This window comes from Cynoglossus semilaevis, chromosome 5, assembly GCF_000523025.1.
Source record: "Cynoglossus semilaevis isolate Cse_v1.0 chromosome 5, Cse_v1.0, whole genome shotgun sequence".
Taxonomy (NCBI): domain Eukaryota; kingdom Metazoa; phylum Chordata; class Actinopteri; order Pleuronectiformes; family Cynoglossidae; genus Cynoglossus; species Cynoglossus semilaevis.
This window is the reverse complement of record NC_024311.1, coordinates 4,978,986-5,001,762: the sequence shown is the minus strand read 5'-3', so window position 1 is coordinate 5,001,762 and position 22,777 is coordinate 4,978,986. Positions and strand designations below refer to the sequence as shown.

The following is a 22,777-nucleotide window of genomic DNA, read 5'->3' as shown; positions in this document are numbered from 1 at the left end:
AGGGATTTAAAAAATGGCCTTCTCCTCGGGCCCTGAGGGCTTGATCTCTGCAGTTTTGGATGCGTTCGAAGGCAGCGAAGCCAATGTCCATCACTGAGACACTGGCTACACTGGTTGTCCGTCTATATATCTACAACACAGTAGCAGCACGGTGCTGCAAGATGAACTTCAGAAAATTGGACTTGATGCATCTGCACAGACTGGTGCTCTCTATATCCTCGCAGCAACCTGGGATGTAGTTACTAGTAGGATCGGTGTTTCTAACTTCTTGTGTCTCACTGTGCAGCACACACTATGTGGGCCTGTTAATAACTGAAGGCTGAAAGTGTCGTCTCGTGCCAAGACCCACATGGCTGCTGGCGGTGCATTAAATCAGCAGTCAATTTGACTGGAAGTTTGAAATCTGTGCTAGGTTAAGGGGATGTGCTGAAGCCGTGTTAATAGCTAGCTTGTTGTCCATATGGTACTGCTCTAATAGAGCACATTTGTTGCAGATGGTAGGAGACTTGCTTAGGCAGAAGCAGCTTTTGGCAGCGGCTCGTTCTTCGAAAGGGCTGCCGTGCTGCTCAGTCTGGTCCAGGCCAACTGAGTGATGTCTATCTTCCCCCTCCACCAAACGCCCGCCCTTGAATTGTGGCCTAACCTTAATTTAAGTGCATTCCTTTATTTTTGTGTTCAGAGGAAGAACAAATACAATGTGGCTCGGTCACTTTTTCCTGAGTTTGGTCTATTCCTTCCAAACCGCACCTTTGCTTCCATAGGCTAAGTTCAGTTGTTTCTAACCACAATGGGCCTGCAGACAGCAGGCACAGCTGAGGAAACACGAGCACGCAGGGAGTGAAAGAACAAGGGCTGAGGAATACGACCGAAGATAAAGATAGCAGCAGAGTCTTCGCCTAATCGGTTTCCTTTTCTCTCCTTCTACTGTCTTAGCAGGCCAGCTTGAGGATCAGGTGTCAGTAAAGTCAAAACATAGTGACATTCATCCTGTAATTACACAGCACCGTCACTGTGCAGTCTGCAGCTGATTCATATTGAAACTCATCTGTGCGTTAGAGCTAAAACTGTACGTAACCAAGTCGTGTTTATATTGGGGCAAACTTTACCTTTTAAATATCAGAAAAACCCCATAACAAAAAAAATAAAAAGTTTTTTGCATGCCCTTCTTTCTTTCTTTCAATTTGTTTAACATAAATCTGTTGGAAATTCTGACCTTTATCAATTTGCACGATGCAGTGTCATACGTACAGTAGTTTCCAGTTGTAGACTATTCCCATAACATTTCCTACACACAGTTGCAGATATTATTATTTTATATATTTTTTAGAAAACTTTTGTTGCAGAAATATTTTTTTTAAAATATGAACTTTATTTAAAGATGTGAAAGGACACTCAGTCTACTAATGATTTTGTTCTTATTTTGCAAAAATGCAACAGTAAATTATACCATTTTTAATTTTTTGAATTTTACTCGCACAAACTTTTCCGGAAATGTAGCTTGCACCGACAGAACAGAGTGAATCGTTTCTGTTGGTATTGTTTCAGCTCCTGTGTGTCTGACAGAGAGTGTGCTTTTTGCACTTTGAGAAGTGAGGAGACACGCTTGATGTGCTCTGCACTGTTTGACGGTTGTTTTCTCACGTTGTCACTGCACTGGTGTGCTGTGGCACAGGGAGGGTATTATGTGCACTGGGCCCAGCTGAGAAGAGAAAAGAGCAGAGCTCCTGCACCCTGGGCTATGCCACTCCCGCCTCCCCAGACACCTTATTGTGAGAAAAGTCTCGACTGAGCCCTCTGGGCCTTGTGGATTCACTGCCTCGCTAAGTGCTGGCCAGACTGAAAGGCACAGTGTCCTTGGACCCGGCTCATTTTTTCCATTCTCTCAGAGGCTTTGTCTCGTACGCCAAAAGAGCAAGAAGAGAAAATGCCAAATTAAATCCATGTCACAGAAATTTAAGGTGTACACGGGCCTAGATGTCGCTGTTCTGGTTCGATTAAAAATGATGAGCGGCTGAAACATAACATAACGCAACAGAATGTTCACTTAAAATTTTTTTTGCATTTACAAGATGTGAGAATTTTCTCAGGGAGTGTGGGGCAGTGACAACATTTTCTGTTTTATGTGAAATCTTTCGATTGCTTTCCTGGTTAAATGTCTGGATGAATAAAAAGTGAGTTCTGGTCGACAATTAAATTTCAAACACTGACAAATATCCACCCCCAAATCTTACCAGTTCTAACAAACACAATCAAAGTGCAAGCTACACAGGGCAGTAAGAGAGGCTAATGGAAACCTGTTGTCAGTAATTTTTTGGCCATGTGTCTCCACTATTTTGTGGGTAAGGCTTCTGAACGACCCCTGCAAGTAGTGACATCATGACCACATCCTTTTGCCTCAGTGACGCTCAGTCCCAGCCCGGGTCCCCCGCCGCTGGGCTCCCAGAAGCCACAGCAGCCTCTGTACACATGTGCTGCAGCTGGACCACCGTTGGCAACTGTGAACAGACTGGAGCTGCTCTGGGATCTGCGGTCGCACTGCTGGATGTACATGTATATATCTGCGCACAGTTGTGGAAAAAGACCATAAAGAGATCAGTAGGCAGAGTTTATTTGATGCAAACATATCATCAGGCTCTCAGCGCAAACCGACGTCGTATGCAAATCCACTCCCTCCGCTGAAAGACGTATAATTAATGATGTCAGTTCATGAAAAAAAAGAGGATGGGTTCATAGCCATATTTCTACTTTAATTAAAGACACTATAATAGTGCCTTATTATAGGAGGACATGTATGCTCTATGTGTTTTTCTTTCTTTCCCTTTCCCTTTCCCTTCTTTCTCCCTGTCTCCCTGTTGTGCTCGTCTTCTTGATTATCACTCGTTTCATAGTGAAAATGGTTCTCTGTGATTTCTCCTGCCAGAACCCCACACGCCGACATGGAGGGCTTTCTACGTAGCAGCTTTTTACTGAGGTTAGTTTCATTTCTCTTGTTGCCATTTAAGATCACAGGTCAGGCAGGGGTGGTGCAGCGGGTTAACAGGGGTTACAGGGTTATGACAGCTCTGTTAGCTTTAGTCTTCTGTCTTGTGTTTGTATATATCCATATACTGTATAAACTGTGTATGTGTGTAACTATGAGTTCATGCAGTATTTACCCAAGCTGTGTGTCGCTGTTTTGTTTCTGTGTGAACTGAATACGTGTGACTGATGTCGCCCAGTCAGACTGAAAGCACACAGACACAAGTGTAGATGAGCTGCCTCCTACCTCCCCTCTCCTGCCCTCACCCCCCCCATCCTCCCCCCTCAGTCCACAGCTTTAAGAATCTGCAGATCAGGACTTCTGTGTTTTTGCACTGCATGCTTTTGTCTGACCACTCTCCCCATTCGCCCTCCCAGACTAAACCACCTTAATCATGGATGTTGGGCTGAGGCAGTTGTTGGTACATTGGTCTTGTGATGTGCCGTGCATTTCCGTCGTGCTTTGTGTGTTTGTATTTACCCCTAACGTAAAGATTAACATTTTTCTTCTTTACCCTTCCTGTGATACTAATTAAAAATGTGTGCTGTCATTACACACACAGAGGAAGTAAATAAGAGAGCATATTTACCATTGGCTCCTTTCCTAGTCGACCACCTTCTCTAGGCTTCAGTGTTGCTCCCTAATTAGGCTTGGCTCATTAGAAGCCACAGCAGCAGCATCTGCCTTTCAAAGCTGCTGTCAGCCAAACTTTACTAAAGCTAATGAATCCTCTTTGATTTCTTTTTCAAAAGGTCACTTATTTGATTAAATTAACAGGACCCCACAACCACCACCACCCCCACTCTCAGAACTGCTGGTGGCATTAAAATAAAAGAATGGGCATTTTGATTTGTGAGAGTCAGTGAAACAGACAAATCCAAAGTGTTAACCATGTAGGACACAAAATGGTTATATGTTGTAGAATAAAGCAGAATAAATAAGTGGAATCAAAGGAGTGGCTTTGAACCAGAAAACACTGCAGCTATGTGCTCGACCAAATGTGTTCACAAGCGACATGGTGGTGCGGTGGTTAGCCCTGCAGTGAGGATGGTCGCAGTTTTGGATGCAGCTGTGGAATCAGAAATCTTGTGGTGCTGACCTGTACGGACAGCACTTAACCATCACAGGATGTCAGCTGGAGTTGTCTTCTGGGATAAATCAGGAGAAGATGAACAACTTATATTATTCCCGCAGCTAAAGTTCACATCAAGTTTGATGCAGTGTACATTACAGTTTGGAAACCATTAGTAACTTCATAGACAGTTAAAAATATATTCAATCCAAACTGATTTTCTCACCGTTTGCTGGAATAAACAGAAACGTACAGCAGGTGTTTTATCTGTCATGGCTCGCTACCAATTTATATGGACTGGTATGTACAGTATATCTGCTCAGGTTTGACAGGAGTTATTCAGGCATTAAGCATGTAACATTTTTGGACAGGACGCTGCAGGTGTTTGACTTTAACCACCTGTCGAAACCAGTGTGGTGGATTACAGACCGCGCTGAAGTGCTGCCGCGTCCACTACGACTGGCAAAGTTGAATATTTCTACATTCAGTTCCACATTTACTGTACAAAAGAGACCCAGAGGAGGAGAGGGAGAAAGGACACGTGACCCACTGACCTTGGCTGCTTGTCAACGATTTCCTTTTGTTCTCATCGCTGTGAGAAAACGCAGCGATTATTCTAAGTAAACACATTATTGCGCTGCTAATCCACATCCGTCTGTCAGTGTCTGTTTTAATTAAAGTAGAAGTGAGAGGAGGAAGAATCAACACACGCTGGCTGGAGATCGGAGGCCTGAACAATCAGGGCAAGATTAAAGGCAGCCTCTGGTTCAGGGTTAGCCCGTTTACTTGGATGGGGTTCAGAGTGGGCAGAGGACACGGGGAGGGAGGGGCGTGAAGGGGAGAAAAGGACAGAACCAGGGGCTGGATGGATGTGACAGTCACACATTCTTCCAGTGAAGAATCCCAGTGTCTTTTCTCAAGCGGCTGAACTAGGTCAAAGGGGGATTTCTGAGCATGCATACACATCTCTGCTCAAGGATGCAGATGTTATTGACTTGTTGTACGAAGTTAAAAAAATGAAGGGGCTTTTTGTGATTGTTATGAGTCAGGAGTTTGGTTTTGAGTCGTACGTTCAGTGACTTAAAGTTCCTCCCGTTAAGCCTTTGTAAAATATACATCAGCCTCTCAGAGAGTTCCTGTGAGAGAACGCTTTGTTTTTGTTGTGCTGTGAAAATAATGGCCGTCAATTTAAAGTTCTAACTCATTAAAAAAACATAATCCAAATGTTTTTTTGTGTATGTGCACAGTGTCATGCATATCGTAGCGTTAGCCTTTTCGTTAGGTTGTAAGTTCAGATCAATTTTTGATATGTTTATGGAGAAGCCATTTTAGATGCGGTTTTGTTTTTTGTGTTGTCAAAAAGACAGATAATGAGAGTGTAAGTCAGAGAGAAAGGGGGAAACAGGAAACACATAATACAGAGATAAGGAAGAAGAAGAGAGTGAGAGAGACAAAGAGATAGATAGATAGAGAGAGACATGTCTTCGGTGTCTATCTGCTCCTGGTGGGCAAGATCCCCCCCCCCTTTATTTTTGCCATTATTTGATGTAATGAAAGGAGAAAGTGTGTAACATTGAGATTGTTAATTAATTTAGTCTAACAAGATGAAGATAAATGAAACCCACTGAAGGTTGACTAGGCTAAGGGGCCCACTTAGCATTCCTCCTGCCCTCCAGCTCTGTCTCTACAATGAGCTGCAGCCAAGAGGTGCAGCTCTGTGTTTGTACAGCCCTGCTGAGCTCTCAACCAATTAGTTCACCAAGGGAATTTGATCAAAAAATATTTTATTTTCACCTTTTTTCCCTTCATTGAACTGTGCATTGCAGGGGCTATTAGCAGTCTAATTTCAGCGTGGTAGTGTTTTGATATTAAACAGTGATCTCACGGACCTGAACACCTTCCTGCAGTCCCATATTTCTCAAATGATGGGACTGTCTGGTCCTTTTTCCAATTTCGTTAGTTTGACTCGTGGAGAGAAAAGCTAGGATCAGCTCCTCGTAGATGACTTTAATCATCTTTTACCAGTGGAATTAATTTTTTTTACGTGTGGGTGTAATGCAGTAAATTATTATTTTTTTTTTGTCAAGTCACCACCACACGTTTAGCGCTGTAATAGCCGGAGCAGGAGAATGTCCCCTCAGCCTGTACTACTGTGATTAATCACTGACATAAAAGTTTGTCCTGCAGTGGGTAATTGTAGCCCAAACTAAAAGAAGGAAGGGAACTTTAGAGCTTTAATCCTGATAAATGAATCACAGACAGAACGGTTCAGTTTTCTCAGTTCTAACACGAACAACAAGGTTTGGAAGATGTTTTTCCCTAGTGGTAGCGCAGAAAAGAGCACAGCAGTGTCCAACTTGCAGTGGTTCAAACTTGTTGCTGCTAGCAAAGACAGCAGAACGAACAATAAATGGAACATGAAAAAAAAAAACATCATCTGTTTATTCAATAATAATTTAGTCAACCACATTTAAAATGACTTAATCTACAAAATGACACCAAGGCATCAGTTGTCTGTGGAGCCCCTGCCTTTGTGGACACTGTACAGGCTCATCATGGCAGCACTGACCAGTCATTAAGGCAACCATTCTTTGTTCCCGTACTCTTAAATTCAGCAACAATGGATTGTTGATTGTATGGAAAAAGCCAGAACAATTATGGCCTTCGTTTTGGTGACGAGAAAGTGTTTTAAAGTGCAGTCTCTGATAATGGCCTCATTATTGTTATTCTTAGAGCAAGCCTTGGCGGAAGGAGGCAGCTATGTCATTACTTTGTAAATTTCGATTAGCTCATCATGTCGTCTCCTGGCAAACAGCATCACAGCTAATTAAAAGTGAGCGAGCCTTCCTGCCTGTGACTTAAAAGGTAGCACTCGATAGGCTGTTAATATGAAAAAAGTGGTTTTAAGAAAGGAAGAAGGATGGAATAAAGCTGTTGCCCTGGTAACATCAACTTCGATCCGTGCAAGAACAATGAACTTGTGTTTCTCCACCATCCGTGAATGAAAAAAAATCGCAAGGAAGTGAGTGTTCTGAAAGGACAAGACCCTTTTAACAACAAAACAGGAGCCAGGCCCTAATAGGCTCTTTGGTGTGAGTCGTTAGGTGAGACCACAGAAGAATAGAGAGAGAGAGAAAGGTCAACGTACGGTTGAACAACCATCGGCAGTTCTCCGATACTGTAGTTGTTTGTTATTTTTCTTCCTGTGTTTAGACTAAACTCTTTAGAATGGCTCCTCATCTACACCTGTGTTTTCTAATGATAGGTTGTGACAGAAGTGGGTCACATGACTGGAAAATATATTTATATTATATTATAACAATTTTCCACAATCCTGTAGCAAGGCGCTATCAGATTAGCATTGTCTTTTTTTTTTTACGTTTTTAAACCAGTATCAAAACTATAATTTGACCAGAAGACTATATAAATGATATATGATCATACAGTAATACTTGGCTTAGACAAATGTATTGAAGTAGAAACAGCAGAAACCCACAGTGTAACTCGTTAATTGTGTGACATTGTCTTAGCGACATTATCAGGGAGTGTTAATGAGCTGCATTTAGCTGGAGTGTCTGAAAAATGAAAGCGCTCTAAAACCGTGTTGAGTTATTCTAATCCATGACCGTGATCCACGGAGGAACACTTTGTGTTTCTCTTCGAGTTTTATGTCCCTTATTACAGCAGCCATACGTCTGCCCACATTAGGCTAATTTATGGCCCAGGCCAGCATAACAGCAGTGCAGGTTAATGAATTTGGCATTACTAATTAAACGTTATTGAGGGACGAATATGAATCCTGTGGTAGGGAGGGACAGTGGAGGGAGAGGAGGGAGGACGGGAGAGAATGGGACAGAGGACTTTTCCTTGTCGTCTCCTTTCCTCAGTCCCTCGGCTGAGTTGCTGTTAGTGAATGTGTGGAGAAATAACCATGAAGACGTTACAGTCTCAGAGGTGAGCTAGAGGACAGTATAATTTATGTAACAAAATAAAACACAAGACGATGTCTAACTCAGTACATCTGAAAGAAAAAGATACGATCGGAGAAAATGTCATGTGTAAACAAATGATTATTATTTAAAGTGAAGAGAAATCGTGTTTCATACAATAGTCACATTTAGAATATAAAGTTTTAAAGGCCACATGTTAACGTTTGCTCCAGTGAAGAGGACGGCGGTGACAGTGTGGAATATCGAGCAATTATTGAAATGTCCTCTGACCAACACTTTCCAGGATCAGGCCGCGGGGAGTGTGTTGAGGAAAACAAGATGCACATTTTCCCTGGATCCTTTCCCCCAAAATACTTGTCATAATTTGTTTTCCAAAAATAGACATAAAATGATTTAAACTGCTGAGTGAAATGTCTTTCAAGAAAAGGTAGTATAATTTATAAAAATGCAATAGCATTTGCAGCTGGACAAGGGACGACATTCACTGTCATAAATGACCAACTGGTTCAAAAGAGTTTAAAATGCATTTTTATAAACATTTAGCAGAAGGTTCCACCCAGAAAAAAAAAATCACCTTAACCCTTAAAACCATTTTCAAAAATTAAAAAGATTCAAACAATCCTGTCTTTAAAATAAAAGCTAATAAGCTAATTCCCAAGAATATTTAAGGATTTATTTTTACAAAATCTGGAAAGAATTTTTAAATTAACCTTTTACCGTCTCTTCCTCTAATACAGATTTTCTGACACCTTCCACCCAGCGTGTGCAGACCTCCATTAGTTTCCTCCTCCTGGGTGGATTAAAGTTACATCTCAGTGAAGCAGCACTGTGTTTTATTGTTAATAGCTGCAGTAGTTTATATACAAAGTTTGAGTCTTCAACTCCCCTGCCTCTGTTTCTCTTTCACTAACGTCTCACTAACGCCTTCACACTCCATGTCTGACATGCTCTCCCTGAAAGCTAAGCCTTTCAATTTAGATTTCAATTATCATGTTAGTTTTGTGATTACACTTTAGTCCTCCAGGAATCAGACCTCTCTGCTCCTCTCTATTCCACTTCCCCTGCAATCACATCCCATCTGATGAATTGCGCATATAATTACGGAAGTTATTTAATATGCAGATCACTGCTGACTCTTGGTGTGCGGCATGTCGTGCATCAACTTTAACTGTATCAAACCGGGATCTGGGCTAAATAGCCATGCTGACAATGACCGAGGGTCAATAGGTGATATTAGTCAGAAACAACAGACTACGTACAAAGACAGAGACCCTGTTGAAACAGAACACCGCTCTCTCTCTCTCTCTCTCTCTCTCTCTTTCTGTGTGTGGGTGGCTGGGTGTGTGTGAGACCCAGCGCTGGCTCATTTCCATCGTAACAGCCCTCACAGAGTTGACCAGTCTGAGTGCTGCTGTTTATGAATCAACTGATACGAGGTATTTCCCCCATGTTACAGTATGTTGCTGCCATCGTCTTACACCCTGTCATGTGATGCAATCACTGAAAGCTTTTCTAGAAGGGAGCGAAGCTTTTCACAGGCACACCCACTGGAGAGGGATGTGGGAAATTTTGGAAACTTTTGATAGCTTTTAGAAAGCTTCCTAAAAACCTGGCTCTTGAGCAAAGATGAAATTGTCCCTCTCAGATTATACTGCTTATATTTATTCCTGTCAAACCTCTAAGTATTTGTTTCTCAGGTTTTAATAGGTCCTTAACCAACACCACATAAAGCCAGTCTACAGGGTTTCTCACCTTAGGTTTCGCACACACAATTGAGAATACAGGGAAATGGAAGAAAGCAGGTCCAGTATTTTTAGCCTGCGCTCTAGTGATGGATCTGCCTTTTATAGCTGATATGCTGGGGTCGAGGCTGGACGGCTGCCCTGCTGACACCAGAAGATGGTTTATAGACTGCACAAACTCTGCACAACATGATTTCCTACACATAGACGCGTCCACATAGTACATACAAAAGACTGGCTTTTATAAAAACATCACACCATGTTGTAGCTTGGAGTAGAGTTTTCAAATGACTGGTCAGGACGCAAAGAGATTGAGGAGGTTGAGGAGTTGATAAGTGCAAAAAAAAAAAAAAAACAACCCAAAAAACATTTTTTATACTTTTCAGTTTAAATTTTTTGATATACATAAAAGAATCACACAATTGATTTATTACAATTGGTATTCCATAATTATTTAAATGATTTAATTTTTACTTATGATTCTTTAATTATATATCTTTCTTTTAAACTGTGGCCATGCACTTTTTGATTGGTTGTTCACAAAAGTAAAAATATTTTTTTGTGTTTTACAGCAACATTTCAACAGTTTTATAATGCATACTAGGAAATGTTGTTTCTCTGTTGAAATGATAACAGTTTTATAATGCATACTAGGAAATATGGTATAACGTTTCTAGATCATATACATAATTGTAAAATGTTATTTTAAATAAATTCAAAGGCACAGTTACAAAATGTCACAAATCAGTTTAAAACATTAAAAAAACAAGTGTTCTGCATTAGCATGATGTCCTCCTCTTATAGTAGCTGTTAGAAGCTAAGCTGGTGTTGGCTCTGTTTCACTGGTTTCAATGACTGTGGTAGTTAAGTTTTCAGTTAGGAGGTTAGCCCTCCGGCTGTTAGCATCAGGAAACTCTCACCCCTCTGAATGTTTATTATTAGCTTAATAGGATTGACCACCTTTATACCAACTGTTAGCCTGAGCACAGGTCAAAAGGTCACTTCCACTTTGTTAAGGGGCTTACCCTTCCGCAGAAATAGAATTAGAGTGGCTGACACTGTAACACACACAGAAACTAACGTGCATGTGTGTGTGTTTATGTTTACAAGATTATAATTCTGTGTGGACAATGTAAAAAAAACCCAAAACAAACATAAAACAGCGTTATTTCACTACGAGGTCAGTGATGTGAGAGGCTTTTACTGTAAGCAGTTTTGTGTTGCAAAAGAGCATTGTCCTTTGTGGTGTTCCAGTTATTGTTTGCAGAGTGGTCGCACACACACTGTAGGCTGTGAAAGACACATCTGCTGCCTTCAGCTCAGCTTAGATTAGAGCAGAGGATCGAGACAGTGTGTGTGTGTGTGTGTGTGTGTGTTCCTGTACCCCGTATCATCAAATATTTGTCCGGCCTTCACTCCATGTTTTCCTTTCTTTGTGTTTGCTTTGTTTACCGACATCCAACTCGTGGCTATTGATAAAGTCGACTTTTTTTTTTGTTTGTGTGTTTTTGATCTTGTGAAACATCAGTGACATTTTTTTTTCCTCGAGTGACATTTAAAGTCCATGTTTTTGATAGAGTACGACTTTTGAATCGCAGGTCAAACAACAGTTTCTGACTCCAAATATGAAGTCGTATTTGTTTAATGTATTTCTGATTGATTCTGTGATTGAGATCCAGAGGGTGTTCAGAAATGCTGCAGGACAAAGGTTGTCTTTGTGTGAGCAGGGCCCCAGTTGAAATGGAGGAGTAGTTTGAGATTACCAGATTATTTCCTACCAGGCCAGTGAGTGAGGCGAGGAGAGCCGCAGCTCTGCACGGTGCTGTGCTGAGGCAGAGCATAATGAGTGCGGTGGCGAGGAACCACAACAGAGCCGGGGCAGAGGCTGCCTGGGAACTAAAGGCCTGTGGCCCACGGCCAAATACATACACACACAAATCTCGCTGCTCGCTTGTGGTTTTTTAAGAAAGCAATTTAGTTAATGATTTCATTTTAAAGCACTGTCATGATGCATGAGCAGCAGGAGCGAAAAGAACAACGCGCTTATATTGGAAACACAGCTACATTTACTGACAAGCACTGAGGCAGAATAGGATGAATGTGAGTAAACTGTGGAGATGATATTAGTGATCATCACCTCTGGTACTGTACATAAATCATGTCTGATATACGAATAGGAACAACTGAAGCGGTCTGAAGACACAGACACATGGTCATCGGAGAACAGCTGAAGCATTTTGTGTTTCCTTCAGCCTCTAATCCAACCCGGTGTCTGTTCTTCAGATTGGAAAAACAGCAGGTTTTTCTGTTCAGCCATGTCTGTCAGCTCTTGGAGGTTATTAACACCATGTCTCACATTCATTTACTCAAGTTTTCTAAGTTCCGGACCGTGAGTGAACCCGACTTAGCATTGCTAAAACACCAGCTTGTACATGTCTTGTGTGAATCCAGTTTTGGACAATTACTCAGATCAGTGGCTGGGCTTTCTGGGTTCTTGCTCTTCAGATCTCATTTTTCTGAACTTTCTTTCTTTTTCTAATGTATTCACTGTCAATCACTCACAGTAACTTTTTAACCACTTCCAAACAGAGCAGGGTGCCAGCCATTCATTTAGCCCCTTCACTTGTGCTCGGCTTCTTCCCATCCAACCTGTCAGAATGACACACACTGTTGAACATGCTTTCTATTCAGTGCTGGCAAATTAATTGGTTTCAGTGGTTTAAATCAGCAATCAATGTCAGTTTCCCAACATAATAAGCCTTAATCATAAATCTTTGAGGTGTGGCTGGCCTGACCTTCATTCATCATGGCTCTGCTACATGGTCTCATCTGGGTGGAGCAAATGAACTACCACTGTTTTGATTTTCCAACTGACGTGTCACATGAAAGGTAGCCTCACTCGCTCCCCTCCACAGCTCCTCCTTTCACACTCCTTTAAGGGGGAAAGAAAACACAGGGGCACCCAAAGACAAAGGAGGAAAGGAGTCCAGTTGTCACGAGGGGAGACACATTTGTATGCCCTGAGTAGGAGCTCTCAGTGAATAACATTAATAAAGAAAGAAGGGGGGGAAGCCCACTAATGAAGTAGGTCTAACTGTAGCTAATGAGCTGTTGTACTCCCAGCCCGTAGGTTCAGAACAGAGAAGCTTCATTACAATAGCACAGAAGGTAATTCTCTAATTTATTCCTGAATTAACCCAATTACAAAACGGGACATTCAGAATTAGCCAGCGTGGTCTCCAGCACATGTAAAGTCTTCCCTGTTTGTGGAAAAAAAAGGAAACAAGTGTGGTGACAGAAACACTGTTTCTCCAAACCAGATGTCCAAACCTGTGGCATTTAAAGCAGTCCCTGAGAACAGAGTTAACGACCAGAGCTGCCAGTGATGACCTCATGATGGCAAGACCAAAGACTGAGGCCCATATTTTCCCTGCCATACAGTACAATACACCCTTACCCCACCCTACCCCTTCATAAGCCATTCAGACCAATAGTCATGCTTTTCCTGCTCTCTGCAAAATTGCCCCTTCAAATGCTTTTCCCATTGACTGTTTGAACAAAAGTCTGAGATTGTGGCTCTGTTTCATTTTTTTCCCACCAGGGCTTTAGTTTCAACCATTTAAATTCCCTTCTGTTTTCAGATTCCCATGCTCCCAGCAGGCATATTGTGCATTTCTTTGGTGACTTTGGATGCATCTCTTTGCTTCTGGTTGGCACCCTGACGCTAACTCCTCAGCTCACTTTTCTGGCAACACTGAGAGATGTTACACTGGATTTTTTTAAAGAATGCAGCCATTTTCATGTTCCTTGGTGCAGAGGAGAAGTTATCTTAATAAATGACAGAAAGGACCTGGACCTGAATGGACCTTTGTTTACACGTTGACAAAAAGGGGGCCCCCCACTCTATATTTCATCTGTCACCGTTGCTTTTTTTCCTTCAACAATGCTCAATTGTTTCCATGAGAATTTCAGGGTCCGTGAAACAGGAGAGTTCTATATTGTTGTGTTCTTGCCAAATTCCAAATTTCTGTTTTCCTTCTCCCGCTCACAAAGGGCTCATAACTTAGTGTCAAGTATGAAGCAAGCCACAATGCTCTACTGTTGCTGAGCAAACTGGGTAGTGTTGGTTGATGGCCGGACTTGTTTGAGGTTAGCAGCAGCAGCAGCAGCAGCAGCAGAGGTCTGTCTGGAAATGAGGAGAGATTTGAACATTGAAATTGAAATGTGGCTTTTGTTGCTTTTTAACTAAAGAATAAGGGAAAATCAAATAACCACTAATACATTTTTCAACATCTTGTGTGTGTGCACTGAAGAAGTTAGACACTATGTTGTCGTCCATAGACCAAAAACATTGGGGAGCCAAAAAAAAAAAAATTAAAATAAATGAGGAGGACAAGGAGGACATGGAGAAGGAGGAGACAGGGAGCACTGAGTGAAGGAGGATGGAGGAGGAGATGGGGAAAATGAGGGATTCAGTGTGTGAGTGCTCATCGACCCTTCCTGAGTAGACAGACAGCGACACTTAAGCACTCTCACACCTGCATCTGCCACTGCCTTGCTTTGTGTATGTGTATGTGTGTGTGTGTGTGTGTGTGTAGGGGAAATGGGTGGAGGACACCATCCATGGCATCACAGCATCTGCACAAGTGTTTAAAGTGAGATGCAAGACAGTTCCTCTATATTATCCCAAATAATTCTAGCCTGAAATGTAATTATCAACGTTCTGCTTAATATGTAAAGTGTCCACTTCAGGTGGCTCCTCTAATTTTCACTGCGTGGCTATGAGACGAGTGTGGATTTTTAGCAGTGGTGACTGCAGCAGATTGTAATAATGAAGGCGTCGGGAGAGAAAGTGGAGTGAAAATGAAGTGCCGCATAATTGAGTTGACTTTTTGCAGGGGAAGGTCAACAATAATGGAGGAACAATTTAAACTAATTCATTAAGACAACCCCGACATCCCCGTGCGGTTGGTAACACGTTGGAAAATCAGTGTTTTTACAGCCATTTACTACATTTTGCAAGATATTATCTGTGGTAATTCTGTTGGCTGAAGGGTTAATGTATTATTGACTTACTGTCTGGAGAAAGACTGAAACACCTTTGTGGTATTTTTCAGATCTGCAGGAATAACATTACAAACGGTGTTTGTATTGTCTGTGCTTGTAAATGTGTCTTTGAGTTTATGTGTGTGTGTGTGAGAGAGACAGAGTGTGTGGGAAAAAAGACCGTGCACCATTTGCAGCCTGCATTAGGAGTTGATTATGTATCAGGAAAACCTGGCTGCTGCTGCACAGCATGGCACAATCACAATGGAGGGTGATAATTTAATTGTGCTAAACGGTGGATTCTATGTCAATGCTCCTCCAGCTGGGAGCTGTCAGGTAGTAATATCTCATTATGGCAGGTGAAGAACCCAGAGGAACCCTACCACGACACCTGTTAGAACAGGAGGAACCCCTGAAGGGAAACACACACACCATTCTTTCTCTCTCTCTCTGTCTCACGGTTTCTCTCTCTGTTTTAAGCACACACTCAAACACACATTGATGTGTGACACATATGATTTAAATAATTCTCCTTGACTTTCTCTCCTTTAAACCACCGCCTGAAAGCACCTCAAAAAAACAAAAAGAAAAAAAAATACACAGCACAGTTAGTGATCAAGCATCGTAGTTGAAACTCTTCTTTTTTGTCTGTAAAATGGAAACACAATTTCACTTCACAAATTAATTATTTATTAAAATGTATTAGATATTTTCTTTATTTATTTTATGGGCTATAGATTTATTATTGAACTATTCATATGAACATTTGTAGAATTACTGAACTGTAATTATTTAAAATTGTTCCAAACACCTTTGATGGAAAAAGTCAAAATAACAAAATAACAAATAACACTTTCACAATGTTTCTTCTTCTTACATTTCATGTTCTGCAATAGCTTCAAAACTACATATATACATACATACAACTGTGAGTCAACCTAAAAAATAATAACTAGTTTTATCATCTAATAACAAGTTTAGCACCTTCAATAATATTTTACAAATAAAATGTAATGTTTGCTCTGATTCCAAAACTGTTTATTTTTCAGTGTTGAAAAACCTGATAAATAAAAAATGAACCATACCACAGGCAGACACAATTTATTAAATACTAATGTTTTGTTTTAGAACGTTCTGAACTGCAGGCTCAGATATGACAGGACAGGAATGTTGAGGTAACAGAGATACAACCACAACATGTAACTTAGTGAAACAGAAAACCCTACAAGCTGTAGCTTTAAGCAACCAATCGTTGTTGCCCTGGACATAATCAATAGCTTTTAGTTTTCTTCTGCTTTGATTTCCTTCATTATTATGCCTTCTTTGTGTGATAAATATATGAAGTGATATATTCTTCACCGCTGAAACCTCAGAGCAAACTTTAAAGGTAAAAAACCTCAGCAGTGAGACCAGTGGGCGTGTGGGTGGGATATTGTTGGTGACGGTGGGTGACGGTGGTTGGTGGTGTGGGGTTACGGACCACCATTGTCTATAAAAGGTAAACAGTGTGACAGAGCAGATACAAGTGGGTGAAAGTCTATCGGAGCTTTTTACGATGAAAGGGGAAACGGGATAGTCAGGGACACATGGTCCCACAGTCACAAGACCCCACAGATGAGCAGTGCACAACACTTCTCTAATACTCGCCAATTAAGCTGGGAGTTGTTTTGCACGATGATGAAACATTATCGCGGGGAACAATCCATGACTCAAAGCATTCCAGGCCACATGAGCTTCGATCTTAATCCTTAAAATGTGAGCAATATTGTCAGCTATATATAGAGGCTCTTTTCTGACAGCCCCCTCCTCTTCGTCCTCCTCCCTCCTTCCCCCGCGCACCCCCTACATCCGCCCACTTATCTCTGCCTGAAGTCTTCAAAGTCACAAGGGCTTTGTCTTTGAGTGAGCTGCAATGAAGCAGCATTTCATGCACTTATTGATCATCCTGGTTTGGTAGCCGTCCATTGTTATTGTGTAATCAAGCGACAGAGAGGCGGAGATCGGCAAGGGGTCACGAGCTCCTGATCCTCTTTCAAATATTTCCACTGTTTAGTTTGGTGCGTGCAAATATTTTTTTGGCTTATCTGCCTTGGAAACTGATTCAATTATTAATGTGCTTTTTACTCATTTCAAAAGCACCAGAACACAGCGCTGTTGTGCAAACAGAGATGTTTTGCTGATTTTTGTTTTTGCCAGCATGGAGGCCAGCGCTGTAAACATTGTTATCCTCGAAAAAAATACGACTTGATTTTATGTGCACTGGTGCTGGGCCCACACGTTTTTACTCATCATCACTTGTCTTTGGTGTGTCGTTGTGCATCACAACCCCCTTTAGATCTCAGCCCCGTGTGATCCATGCTCAGAATATGAGGATTAAAATACCGAACGGTTGCCCCCAGATATTTTCAGAGAATTATTGCTCCACTTCTTCCTTTCCCTTTCAATGATATGAGGTAGTATTGTATGGGCCTTGTCAGAGGTGGGGGGAGGGGGGGGGGTTCTCCACACGCTTTAGCTGCCTGGGTGCAGCCCTCCCAGCTCTGCTAATAAATTATTAACTCCTGCTGACAAATACTGTTATGGAGCCTGCTGCAGATCTGTTGCATTCTTTAACAAGATTGCTGTAGACACATGTTAAAGGAGGCTGGAGTCTCCTTCTCTCCCTCACTCTCCTTTTCTCTCCCTCCATCCCGTCCTATCACTCACGCCTCAGCAGTTTGACTGATGGCTGGAGACCGGGGGTAAGAGTGCCTGAGAGACTGAATATTTCAGCGGTAAAATAATACCACTTGACTTTCAGTGTAATACAAAAGCAGCGCTTTGTTTTACACAAGAGCTTTGTTTCACTCTCACACTCCAGTGAGGACCAGGCCCTGTGTCAAGACAGGAGTTGAGCTCTTTTTGGATGCACCCACAAAATTATTGTTACATTCCATGTGCTTGACAGGTGCTCTCTCTCTCTGAAACACACACACACGGAGACATACACACACCGCAAAATCCACCTCTTTTATTCAACATTCTCTCACCTCTACTGCTTTGACCTAACTCTGTCTTTGTAAGTTAGTGACACTTCTAAGTGTCACTAAAGACACATTCAGCAACACATCCAGTCTTGAAGGCTGAAGGGAGGCACGAGTGATCGACAGTTGGACAGACTGACGATCTGGCACCGGTCATACAGTAGTAACCTTTTACCTGACTTGATCCGTTTGTTTGTACAGCTGTACAGCTGCCGTAACACATGGATTGACCCGGGGTGCCATTGTTCAGGTCGGCCTTCACTGCCCCGGGGGTTGTGTGTGACTATGTCTGTGTGTGTGACTATGTGTTTATGTGTATTTAATAACCCAATAGGGCTCAAAGTAAAACAGCATGAAAAGTACTGCGGCAAATTTAGAGCAGAAAATAAAGTGAAGACAGAATTACGTCCAACAGTTCAGCCACAAGAAGCAAACCTGAGATGAAGAGTTTTGCTCAAGGGACCTAGAGATCAATTTTTTTTAAAGGTGATTCAGTATGGGGCTGATTTATAACAACAAAACAGAATTTGTAGGATTGTCTGCATTTATCTGTTTGTGTTTGTGAACAAAAAAGGAAGAAAGGAGCAGAAATCCAGTCTGCGTCTGTGATGGATTTTAGTTTGCTGACCACTTGTTCAGCAATTCCTGTCGTTGTTTGTTGGCAAACTCCTACAGGTTATATATCAATGCGTTTTTTTACACTTTCAGTTTTTTTTAATCCTTTACAAATCGTAGATTTCAGTTTGATTTTTGTACGCTGCAGCTTCTTCTGACTACACCAAATCAGTGGGAAGGTCACATTATACACTTTTTAAAAGATAATAAATGCATAATTACATTTACTGCTCCTGTATTTAATTCCTTTCATTGTAGCTGACGACACACTCTCTGCCTCATTAATTGTGAAAACAAAATTTATTTGGTTTTTTCATGAGTTCCGCACTGAAGAGTCAAATTTGTTAATGTGTAAAAAATAAATTAGACTTGACATGAGTTCCTTTTGCACCTGATATGTCAAGTGCACTCTACACTGTAATATTCATGAAAACATGACACATTGGTAAATTCTGTCCTCCACTGTTGACTTTATTTTTTCTTGATTCAATTTATTTGAAAAGGACATATTGTCCTCAGGTAGCAATGTCAAACTAAAATGAAGCTTATTTTTGAAATAATTTTACTGATAAAAAACAAAAGAAAATGAAGCTGATGTTTTGTTTGCATATAGTTCATATTGAATTAAAAACATGTTCAAGGACAGAATCCAGTCAGAAGTCATTTAGAAAGAAACAAATTAACTAGAAGGTACAACTGTTAAAACTGTTCTTGTTTGGTCTCGTTTTCTTGCTTACCTTTGTCTGAATAAGTGGATTCTGGGTTGGGCCAGGACCCAAACAGGCAGAGTTCCAGCCTCAGATTAAGGCTTCCTTGTGAATTTAACAAGGGATTAGGAACCTCTTGGCCTGATCCAAACACCACAGGCCAGTCACCTGCAGTACAAACAGCAGTCAGGTTTTTCTGTGAGTTTGATGGGTCCATTCAGCATTATTTGCTCAGATGCACGACTTATCAACCTTGAATTCAATAAAAATGTTGTTAAATTAGTTATTATATTAAAATAAATAAATAAATAAAAATAAAAATTAACAAAATTTGCTTTTTTTAAATTGCAGCAGAGTCATGTCTTCCAAGCAAGCCACATCTCCTTTTGCCTCGGTGGTTGATGGGGACGATGCCATGAGTCAAGAACATTTGCCTTGGGAAAAAGAAGAGAGTGCTGAAGCCCACGGCACACCTCAACTGCCACTGCACAGTCTACTCCACGGAAAAGCCCACCCTGATGACGTGCAGCCGCTCAGCAGTGTACCATCAGAGAGCGACTGGGACAGCCTGGTGTCAGCCCAACAGAGAATGGTGAGACATGTGATATCGTAAGCCTCTGATGGCTAGCCCCCTTACACTAATTAGCCCCTGCTAATGATCACCCCTTAAATTCACTATCATAGTTTTATGATGCTCTGAAACCATGGACCGTACATAAAAAGTGGACCGAGCCATCTGTAGCTGTCTACAGGCCGGAAAAAAGTTGACACCTGTCAACCCTCACGCTGAGATGTTTTCCCTTAAAAAAAAATCAATTTAAAATTTGGAGACCAGCAAGTATTGTCAGACACCAATGGAGCATTAGAATAATAAAAATAATAACCTCATAGACTTACCTCTGTAACTATGGAGCATAATAAAAAAGATAGAACATTTTGGTCTATTATAAGTGTAGGGATTTGGAAATTCTGAAATAATAATAATAATAATAATAATAATAATAATAATAATAATAATCACAATCCCTTATTCTTATTTTTGTAAGGTAGCTAGTATTTTCTAAGCTACTGCTAATTAAAAAAACTTTCCTTGTCCTTGAAGCTCATAGGTTGTGTTTATTGTTGTGTATGTGCTGCATCTGCAGCCAAATCCCAGATGCTGTTACATTCTAAGTGCAGAGCTGCTTTGATGTAAGGGAGGTGAGGAAGAGCACGGGCACTTGTGGGCTATAGAGACGTGGGAGGCAGGTGGTTGTCTGTGACAGACGGGTCGGAGGTAAAGAGACCCAGAGGGCCCCTGAAGTAGCTCTGCAGTTGGCCACAGAGACCCTTAACACATCAGCATTGCAGCACAACACAAACACACACAAACACAGTGAATAGGCTCCGTGGCAGACTGCTCCTCATGATCCTGGGGAGTGACAGTGTAGGTAAATTGGCAGGCACAGGATTGCTCAGGTGTCATCTTCATCTGTGGCACAGATGTCAGTGACAGGATTGTGCCAAGTTTTAAGAACACCGTAGGAAATAATACGCAGCCAGTAAAGTTTTTTAACTTGGTAAAAATTATGATTTTATCAATGATGCAGCATTGTTGTGTTTCAATTTCAACAACCAAATATCACGTTAGCTCAATGCGACTGACAGACAGTATATGAAAAATGGATACAACTATCTGGCTGCAAACTACGGTTAAATTCTAAAGTAATAATTCAGGTCATAATTCTTTATCAAAATAAAGTCAGGTTTTTAAATACATTATTAAGCCCAATTTAGGGAAAAGAGACAATAAAGCATGATAAGGTGGGAGGAGCACTTCTGAAGGCAGCTATTGGGTGGTCCATCTGTCAATCACATGACACCTATGTCCATTTCTGCTATGCTTTATTGCAAAGAGTTGGACATTTTCTGTCAGAGTTTCACTGGTGACTATGACCATTTCGTCATTTAACAACAAAAGACACAACAGTAACTAAGCTGAATAACAGTTACAGGACTTTGTGATGAGCTCACATGATAAAAGGGCTGAAATGTTTGGGCCTCTGTGTACGAACTCTTTTTATACCGTAGCCTTGATTTTAAGTCTAAACTGACAAAGTACACACTGAGGAACTGTGTGTAGAAGTTTCCTAAATGTAACTAAAGTAAGAGGAAATAACAAGAAAAAAAGGAATAAAAGACCGAGGCAGGAGATACAGAGGAAAAGGAGAAGCATAAGGTGAAAGGAATGAAAGTGTTGTCTTTGCTGATTACCTGACTGCGCTGCTGTGCCATGCGTCTGTGTGGGCTGTGCCCTGAGTCTGCGCCAGCTGATTAACCCAGCACTGCTCTTCTCCCCTCGAGTACTCTCCACTGTCTCTGCCACACTGCATAATCATCCAGCACAGGGCTGGGAGGTGCAGGGGAGGCTGGGAAGGCGGGCAGGCAGGCGGTCGTGCCACCCTGCAGCTTGGTACCAGACCATCCTACACACACCACAACTCTGCCTGGGGCTCGACATGCCACACAGGGATGTGAAATTGGCACCGTCAACATTCCTGCCCCGTTCCCCTGCATTCCTTACTACAGACAACAGTTTCTTTTATTAACCCCATTAAACTATACTAAAGCTTGTTTATTTTTTTTATTTTTCGTGATAACTATACTAAAGCTTGTTTATTTTTTTATTTTTCGTGATAGTTCAGAGTTCCGTTAATCTTTCCTTTTTATTCTCATTTCTACTGAGGGCCAAAGAATAAATTCTATCCTAATTAAAAGGCTGCAAACTCCTGGCTGCTCACCTTACTTCCGTGTGTTCAGGCTCGAAAAAACATAATTAACACCGTCTTTCTGTCAGACACAACACTTCGCCACAGTGTTAGCCCATTTCCATGTGCCGGGGTTCTGCTCTCCCCCCCTGCACACCCTCCCCCACGACTCTCTCCCATTCTTCTTTTTCATGTCTCCGTCTGTGCACGGGGAGCACTCAGCCAGTCGCTCACAGACAAGGCCCTCAGTTAAATACTAAACCATACACAGGTGGGACTGCAAAACAACAACAGTTTCAGACAGGACACAGATTTATGACAGCTCCAGGCACTCAGCTGAGAATAGGTCTCCACCAGAAAATGAACAAATTACACAGCAGTCACCCCAACACAAATACACACTCAAAAGCAATTTGAGAAATTACAGTTATGAGTTTACTGTGTGTAGTCTATGCAGATAAAAAGCACGGTGATGCCTGCACACATTAGGGCTGTGCCCCGTGAAAGTGTACCTCGTCATTTCATCTCAATTTTACCTTTTGTCATTTGTCTTTTACCAGCACTGTTGCACACACAGTGGCTCCTGTGTGAAAGCCAGAGAGGTGCCATTAGAACAGGCAAATCGTCTCTGAGCTCCAAACGCCTTGCAATTTCTGTATTTGAATAAAATCCCGTCAAAACAGCTCAATGGAAAATTGTCTCAACCGTGTGCATTATCACCTTCATCGTTAAATCTTAGTCCCTCTCCTCCAAACGTTTTTTTTTTTTGTCTTGCAGGAATCTGACAGCAATAAAGTATGTTCCCTCTACTCCTTCCGGAACAATTCTACTTCCCCACATAAGCCGGAGGAGGGGG

General features: G+C 41.6%; 1 protein-coding gene across 7 annotated transcripts in view; it reads left to right on the top strand.

Annotated features, from left to right (window-relative positions):
• The window catches only part of sox6 (SRY-box transcription factor 6), a 136,715-nt gene that overhangs the window by 26,181 nt on the left and 87,757 nt on the right, over nt 1–22,777 (top strand). For 5 of the 7 annotated variants that reach the window (XM_025055441.1, XM_025055444.1, XM_008310058.3 and 2 more), the window contains exons 3-5: nt 2,921–2,971; nt 19,526–19,766; nt 22,699–22,777. The exon at nt 22,699–22,777 is cut by the window's right edge and continues 126 nt beyond it. In XM_025055441.1, the coding sequence (XP_024911209.1) occupies nt 2,937–2,971; nt 19,526–19,766; nt 22,699–22,777 (355 nt within the window). In that variant the 5' untranslated portion in view covers nt 2,921–2,936. The remainder of the gene's footprint in view (nt 1–2,920; nt 2,972–19,525; nt 19,767–22,698) is intronic. The other 2 variants (XM_025055445.1, XM_025055446.1) reach the window with 1 other exon arrangement.